The sequence below is a fragment of the Pundamilia nyererei genome, unplaced genomic scaffold (assembly GCF_000239375.1).
Source record: "Pundamilia nyererei isolate P.nyererei 1_Seehausen unplaced genomic scaffold, PunNye1.0 scaffold00287, whole genome shotgun sequence".
NCBI lineage: Eukaryota > Metazoa > Chordata > Actinopteri > Cichliformes > Cichlidae > Pundamilia > Pundamilia nyererei.
Window position 1 is genome coordinate 611,350 of NW_005187688.1, and position 8,933 is coordinate 620,282.

The following is an 8,933-nucleotide window of genomic DNA, read 5'->3' on the forward strand; positions in this document are numbered from 1 at the left end:
AAGCACCTTGAGGCGACTGTTGTTGTGATTCAATGTATAAATAACATTGAATTGAACTGAATCCTTGGATGTTGGGTGTGGTTGTACCTGTAACACTCCAAAGACAGGAAGCAGCATATCTGTACTGAGGATGATGAGGGAATAAAGTAAACGACTCCTGCCACTTAGGGAAATCTTCTAAAGGAGAGGAAGTTAGAATAGAATAGAATAGAATAGAATAGAATAGAATAGAATAGAATTATCCTTTATTGTCCCTCACTGGGGACATTCAGGTGTTCCAGCAGTGACAGGCAGATGGAGCATGCAGATTCACCCAAAAGTAAAGACTAGAAAATTAAAAACAATAAAATAAGAGACTGTGCAGGGGACAATTACAGCATAAGAAACATTTATTAAAAAGAGCAAAGAGCATCCTTGCTCCTTTGTGCACCGAGGATGCAGCAGTGTGTCACTGAAGGAGCTTCATGTGTGGGCTGGGAGACATCGTCCATGACTGATGCTATGTTTGTTCTTCTGTCTCCTTCCACCTGCAGTGGGTCGACGGGGCATCCCAGAGCTGGCCTTCCTGATGAGTCTGCTCTGACCTTTCTTGTAAAGAGCATCAGTGTTGTAAGTTAAGGAGATTTTGGATCTCAAGCCCGTCATGTTCTGGCAATTGCGAGGTACACTCATCATAAGTTGATGAGAGGATGACCAGAGCGTGCTGAGGTGCATGAGATACTTTGCTGTTAATGGTGCCAAATAACACGCTGGGATTATTCTTCTCAAGATTGTTGAGATAAGAAGATCTAGCCTCTTTCTCTTTCTCACTGTAGGAATGGATGAGTCCTTTACAATATTTTCAATGGACAACCAAACGTGTGATCTTCCATAATCGTTCTGCTCTTCGACACTGAAGATATTTAAGAAGGGTGAACAAGAAACAACAGAGCAATGGCTAATTTTGTCCTTATTTGTCCTTTCCATAGATCAGGACAAGTACTACTATCAGAAGAAGATGGAAAATGAACGGAAGAAAAAACTCAGTAAAGTCAGAACTGATTTAAACAGCAGCCCTGACATCAGGCTGTCAAACACTGAGCATAAACTCTGACCCCTCTCAAAGTGCTTATAGTCAAGGTTCACCTGGCTCGAAGCTTCATTCACCCATGTAATGCATCTGTATCACACACACACACACACACACACACACACAGTGTCTTTTCATTCTTAAATTTGTTACGGATCAAAAACATCGATTATAACTATTACGATGTTACACCTTAACGTTAGCCCTTTAACTATCAGGTTATGCGTGTAGCTTTAGCTCACTGGGTGAGCAGGCGCCCACGTGCCACATGGCCAGCAGGGTGGCAGGTTTGAGTCTGACCCACGGACAATTTGTTGTCCAATAAAGGCAAAATGCCAAAAAAGAGTATTTTAAAAAATAAACGAGCTGATTAGTGGTCTGATATTATTAAGGTAGTTGCTAGTAATAATACCACAGCATAAAAGCCTGAAATAGACAGCATCAGTTATGCCCATCTATAATGTTAAACAGTTTGTAGTGTCTATAGTTTTCTTGGCGTGGTTTATTATGCCTTGGTGGCGGCTCCACAGTTATCACTGATGATATCACTGTTAGGTAAAGGCTGCTTGCAACAAGTGGAAATGATCATGACGCACAAACTGTGAAGTGTGTCTATTAAAACAAAGAAACTTCCCGTTTCCTGGCATTACACACAATTCTGTGTGTACACTTCCAGCTCAACACTGAAAGGAACCATCTTGGTGCCGAGCAATTGTGCTAAAATGAATAATTTACTGAGATGCTCTCAAGGAGCAGACCAGTAAACTGGCAGAATCACACTGGAAGAGCTGAGGGAACCGTGTGGCTGTGACAAAGCTAACCGCTGCTACATTATGCTATCTGTGATCTTACTGAAATTTCCAAGTGAACTTTGTTTGGAGCAGCTGCCACCCTTTATCGTTTCTAAACGTCTCCATGGCTACAGACAGATTAGCTGAGAAAATTAACTCTAATTACCTTCTCATGCATACAAGTGCTCGCTCGACTCCTCGCTTCTGGAATATGAGGAGCATAGTGGGAATGGGTCTGGTGTGAATAGGTAGAGTGTGTCAGCATGAAGAAGCAGACTTGACATAAAAACTGTCATTCAGCAAGAATGTTGTGCTGCTGCTTTTAACAACGTAGCTACAGAAGCTGGTCTTCATGTGCTTCATGTGTTTGTAAAAACAAAGAGCAGAATGACGTCACAAGTTCTGCTGTTATGTTAATAAATACATACAAAGTTGCTATTATTCTGGTAGCATGGCAACAGTAGCAGCTATTGAGAGACAGCTGGCGTCAGATATCTGATAAACACTCAGACACTGCTCTCTGATTGCATGTGTGTAGGTATGAATGCATCTGTGTTACTTCCTGTTTCCGTCTGATAATTGAGCATCCTATTTATAAACTGCTGATTAGCATAACATTCCACTGTACTGTACGGCTGTGCCTTAGAGTGTTAAAGATTCTTAATTCTTCATAATATTATTTTGTCCAGATACAAAGTTTAAGTCTGACAAAAACTATTTTCAAGCTATTTTCATATATGACATTTTTCTCTGTAAAAGCCAATGAATAGAAAAGCACCACAACACAACAGTAGACCGAGCTAGAAGCGGCATGGAACGGTAGTAGAAGTATGGCATGGTGGAAATAACCATGAGACAATGAAGAGTTAAATAGAAAATTAAACACACAGGACAAATAATCAGCAATGAAGCAAAGCAGAAGAAGCTGAGACCCACATGGAACAGGTAGAGGGGCTGAAGAGGGCCAAGCAACACAACCTTACTGATAAAGTCAAGAAGAAACAGCACGTGTATTTTTGGAGCAGAGGAGGGGAGGTGGGAAACTTGGTGCTACAGTTCATTGAGGCTTTCTTGAGCACTGAGCTCCAGCTACCACAGGACCCTGACCTAAAAATAAAATACCTCATGGTTTGTCCCCAGTAAACAAACCATGACCCAAGAACAGTGTTAACCTTCAAGAGCTTACAGCCAAACACATGGTTCTGAAAGCAGCTTGGAATAAGGAGAAGATTCACGTGGGCAACTTCAGTCACGACTGCAAATCCCAAACTGTAGAAGACAGCAGAGAACAGTCTGGTATAGAGAGAGCATTAAAGGAGGATCTGTTTCCAAATGCTGTGGAAAAATATGCACCGGTGCGCAGGAAGCATGCAAAGACGTGGGGTCCAGGTCAAGGAGCCACCGACGACTGCGCAAACAGAGAAGACCTCGAACGGCCACTTTGACTTCCTCTTCTCTTAACTTTGACGTGTTTAAGGAAACGTGAGGCAGGAAAAGTAGGACTGTCGACAGCTTGCATAGGCTCGTCACAGCTGTCAGAAAGTGACAGACAATCTTGGTCCTTCATTGACGAGCATGTTTAATTTTGGAGGCATGCTTTAGAAAAAAACTCCACTCGTTACTTAACTGAGTTCACTCAGAGTAAAGGGCCGCTCGTCTATGTAACGATTCATCCGAATAACATAAATAAAGGAGGCCTAATATTAGTATCCGAAACAACAAATTAGCTATAAAGGAAATCAAAGGTGGCATTAGTCTTGTGTGGGATACAGACAAAGCCACTAAGAGAAAAGAGCCTACACAGGAAGGTGAGGAGAGCAGAATATGACAAGCTGGTGAAAACATTAAGCAAAGTCACGAAAAAAAAGAGAAATTTAAAACAAATACTGGATTTTGAAACTGAGATTTGCAAAACAAACCTAGAAATCTGATCAAGATCCCAACGCAGACCAACAAGTAAGATTAGAGATGCTTTATTTAATCCATGAACCACAGGAAGTCGAATAAACCTTCAAAGATTATTCTGAAACATTATGAAGACAGCATTAAACACTTGTTACGTCCATCAGACCTCCCATCGAAAGGATAGAAACAAAACAAAGGACCGATTATTATTATTGCCTCATTATGAGGAAAGAAGAGCTCCAGAATCCCAGTTCTGCCCATTAACTTTACACCCTACAAGGTTATCAGACCAGTGAAGTGAATCTAAATCAATACGATGGCCGGGTATCCTAATCACCCAAAAACTGAACTGAAATAAACTTCAAGTGAGTAAACAGAAATAAGCAGGAACTCTGTCATTGTTTACAGGGAGGAGATGATGTTAGCTTTGCCTAATTTCACAGTTTATTATTATTCTGCCTAAATGAGACACGTGGCCTGCTGATGCTCTCCAGAGTATACGACTAGATGGAACGATAAGAAACTACATTTGGGAAAGGCTCAACCTCACACAAGATTAAAACCTGTGAGACCCCAAAGAGAGTCAGAGTGACTGGCACGTAGGAGACACAGCAATCATCAGATCATTACAAATGATGGACAGAATCACCTAATCTGCCTCCTTATTACACTGCACGGGAAAACTATTAGCTACGACCCGGCACAGGTAGAGACGGCGTGGGCGGACGTCAGGCGCTCTCACCTGCTTTGGTCATTTACAAAACTACAAAGACTCCGGGACAATGTTCTCTTACAGGATGTATTTAGCTTCAGATGTACTAGTACATATGAAGCTAATGGCTTCATTCCTTGAGAACTCATTTTTGTCACAAACACAGACACACACAGTACAACAGGCAGCGAAATGCTTTTTCCAACCAGATACAAGAAAAGACTAAAGTTAAAAATCACATTTAAAACCTGTGAACGGTCAAAAACAGTCATGAGTATTTTATTAAAGTACATTGTTTTGTTATTAGCAGCGTGTAGAGTGATGTGTAGAGATATGAGTGCAGCCTAGGTTGCTACTATGACATGCTCCATTTTCTCCTCCCTGTTTTGTTTCCGTCCCAAAGGAAAAATAATAAAAGTGTCAATAAGTAACAGAAATGAGCCACTTTTCACATTTTGCTAATAATTTTGATGATCTCTAAATAGGAAGAGTTGCTAACTGGGCTAATTATCTCCATAATTATATTTCCTGTGTGGTTCCTGACACATAATAGTACAATTATATTACAATTATCATTATACAATGTATAGAAACAGAAATACCCAATGGTGCTTCGGTGGTAATATCAGACCTTATATTTGGTCTTTAACTGAATGATGTTAACGTGAGAGCAGATGAATGTGTAATCTGACGTCAGTATTAATGTTTGCAAACAAAGCAGGCGTGTTCGTGCTGTTGCAGTGATCCCTGTGACAAGCTGTGCGCCCTGCAGCTCAGCCTGCCTACGACAGGCTCCAGCCGCCCTGCAACCCTGAGGTGTGCGTGTAACCGTTACACGTTACACTGTCGGGAACGGATGGACGAGTGCAGATGCAGCAAAGCCTCACATCACATCAGTGCAGCCGCACTTCTAATCTTTATAACAACACAAGCACTTACACTGTTTGTAATATGACTGGAAACTGTGTTGAACTTTCCCACTGGTGGATAATCATTCTCACTGTGGAGTGGTTTGGAAGCGACCGCACGAGCCCTCCCTGACTGATGGGCAGCTGTTGCACACCCTCTTAGTAAACTTTTAGTTTTGTTTCCATTTTTGTTCAATAACAGCAGGATGTAATATGTCACTTGTTGTAAGAACTGGTCGTGTCAGGTGATTTTATTAAGTCTTGATACATAAAAACAGAATTTATTGAGGGTTTGTTTCATACTGTTCCCTCATTCAATAAACTAAACAAAGAAAAGCTGTAGAATCACCGTGAGGCTCACATGTCTGACAGCAGACTGAATCCAGCCCCCAACACGAAGCCATCATGGATGCAAAGGACATTTTACACACGCGCCAGGTTTAAAGGATCATTTCCTGTTTTTTAGAGGCAGAAACATGATGTACGAGCAGTTTACTGGTAGAATAAGAAGTGGAACTGGATTTAGAAATGAAGTGGAACAGCGCCATCTCTGATTTCGTCCTTTCAGTCTAACAGTCTAACACCTACAGGACAAAGATCTTCACAACTGTTCAGACACAGAGATGCAGTTTAGCCCAAATACTTGTTTTTTATTGCTCACAAAAGAAAGGATGACTACGCTCTGATGTTTAAATAGTAAAAGCTAAATGAGTATCTAAGCAGTTTTAACCTGAGAAACCAATTTTTTAATTTTTCCCAAACTATTCCAGAAACGAGCCAATAAGGATCAGCGAGAAAGCCTCAACATCACGAAGAAGAAGGTTGTTCTGGCTCTGCCTGTGGCCGTTTACACTTCACAACACAACATGCTGTATTATAGAAACAGGGATTTGAATCCAACACTGACGAAACACCAGGGCATCAGAAACAGCAGCTACTCAGTTTGTCAGCATCCAGAGTCCCAAACTCCTAAATTACACAATAAACTGTTTTAGTGCTTTTAGATTTTTACATCAGCCTCTTGTGTCGCCATGTGAGAAATGACATGTCGTGCTGTACAGCGGTGTCCTCCGTGGCTATGATGACTATGGATAATACAGAAAGCGGCACAGCACTATGCCTCTGGGGGCTCCGGTGCTCAGAGGGAGGATGGAGGATATGTACTTGCTCAGCCTGACAGTCTGAGGGCAGATGGTGAGAAAATCTAATATCCAGTGATGTATGGAGGGGGTCAGCCAGGAGTTTCGTTGGCATGCTGAACTGTAAACCAGCGCTCTGACATACGTGTTGTAAATAAGGCCGCACAGCTGGCATCTTTACATGACTTGTTCTCTCGGTACCAAAACTGGTGTTCATTGAGTGCACCCCAGCATGTGTCACATCCCAGTGTGGGAAACTGTGTCACACACCTGAAGCCACACAGTACTGTGCAAAAGTCTCAGCCAGCCCTCAGTTTACTTCCAAGACTTTCATTTTATAAAGTGGTCTGGAGCAATCATTGTCCGGGCTTTATGGATGTCTTTCAAACGTTTTCTTCGGACAGTCGCTCACAAAAATCCCGTAATTGATTCCCATTTCTTTAATTGAATCTATAAAATATTCCAAAGACAACCCAGTTTGACAAGCACAAACTGCACACCAGGCAGATAAAAAAGGAAACAATAATGGTTGTTTCCTTCCTGTGCACTTCTAAAACAATCAGCTGAGTTTAGTCCAGGTGCAGGAGAAGGAAAACTGTGGAGCGATACAGCTTTTCAGGAGCAGACATGAGCATTGGTTGGATTTCTATTGCATTAAAGGACAGGAGCACTATAGTAAATGCAATCTGCATCCAGGATGGAAACAACTGCATCATACTGCTAACAGAAGTTCAGCTCTTTGTGAGATTCTCCACAAACAGCATGCTAAGCGCCTTGTTGTGATTTGTTTGGTATAAAACTGAGTTCATGCAAAGCTAGCCAAGAAATTCAGAGTGATGAAAGCTGAGTTAATGGCCCAAACCCAGCAACCAGCACCTGAACTTTAACAGGTAACAAACGCAGCCTCCGTCAACAAGTCATTCTTTAGGAAAGGAAACAAGAAGAAAAGACTGCCACGGCAGCAGATCTCATGAAGGTTTAAATCCAGCGTGTTCGGCGTACAACAGCAAGTGTCTAACAACTAACTGTAAAACATGGTGGAGGGCTTGGAGCTGCAGTTCAGCCAGTGGTGGTGGAGACCTTGTCAAAGCTGAGCAGAGATCAGTAGCATCACATCTGGATCCACTATGTAATAATCAGAGGTGGCCATGGCGCTCTGCTAATATCTGCTTCAGCCTTTAGCGTCATAAAAGATACCAGAAATGATCTGCTGTCTGCTTTTGTAATGATCTTAAAACGCTTTGGAAGTATAATGGAATGACACTGTAATGAGCTGTCTCCATGATGACAGCATGTGCTTGCAGACCAGTTATTTGGACTCAGTCATCTTGTGCCTTCTGTCCATGTATCAGCACAAACACAGTCTTCTCCCACAAACTGCCATTTGTAGCACGCTGGACATTTTTTCCTGAGCCTTTCAGCTGCTGATCTGATGTGATCCCACCATGATTCTTCCTTCTTTTGTAGACCCACAGCATCAGCTAACACACGCACGGAAATCAACACGACACTGTAGATCCGCGTAAAAGCCTCAAACAGCGCAACGTTTCTGCTTATTTGAAGCAGAATGTTTGCAGCTGCCTCCCATCTGCTAGTGCAGCTTCCAGCTGATTTTCTGCACATTTCTGCTCTCGCTCTCTTGCTTTCGTGCGCTTGCTCGGGCGGCTCTGGCTCAAATGGATCTCGGGTGTGATGCTTTTGTCTTAGATTTGGAGAGATCAGCTCCGATTCCTACCTGTTTTGTAGAAGGCATCAGTGTCGGGGTCGCTGGGCGCCTCCTCGGCCGCTTCTGCTGGGTTCATACCGGAATCCGTTTTACTATCCAGTGACAAAGAAAGACGGGAATAAAGCCCACCGCTCGGGAAAGATCCTCGCGTCTTTATTCCTCACATGTCCTTCGCTTAGCTCGCTCTCCCTCCATCACCCGATGTGGTTTGCTTTCTTTTTGTCGCCCTCTCGGTTTGTTTGGTGTTCAGGGTAGGCTTCGTTTCTCTCTATTGTTCCCGGTCCAACCTCCCTCTCTGCTTCTGTCCGCCAGGGTCTCTCTGCCTCCCTCCCTCTCCCCGTACGTCCCCTCCCTCCCTCTGTCTCTCCAGTTCAGTTCATTGACCTTTATTAACGGGTTCGTCTGCGCGTTCAAATGATTGAAATTAACACGGCGTGATCTATAAATCAAAAATCACATTTTCACTATTTTCCAAATAGCAGTGCGATGGTGATGCAGTAGTTCTAAACATATAAGCTGCATTTTACATTAAATACATGGAGCACGCAGGAGGAGGCGTGCACTGTTCACAAACACGCAGAGCGAGGGGTCGAAGTAATGGGCCACCCGCTGGACCTCCAGAGCCACAGCAGTAAAAGCAGCAATGAGCCAGCGGTGACCACTGTGGACCATTTCTAGCCTTA

At 42.9% G+C, this 8,933-nt stretch overlaps 1 protein-coding gene across 3 annotated transcripts in view; it reads right to left on the bottom strand.

Annotated features, from left to right (window-relative positions):
* The window catches only part of kalrna (kalirin RhoGEF kinase a), a 163,587-nt gene extending 155,035 nt beyond the window's left edge, over positions 1-8,552 (bottom strand). For all 3 annotated transcript variants that reach the window (XM_005750789.1, XM_005750788.1, XM_005750790.1), the window contains exon 1: positions 8,260-8,552. In XM_005750789.1, the coding sequence (XP_005750846.1) occupies positions 8,260-8,326 (67 nt within the window). In that variant the 5' untranslated portion in view covers positions 8,327-8,552. The remainder of the gene's footprint in view (positions 1-8,259) is intronic.
* Between the last annotated feature and the right edge of the window lie 381 nt (positions 8,553-8,933).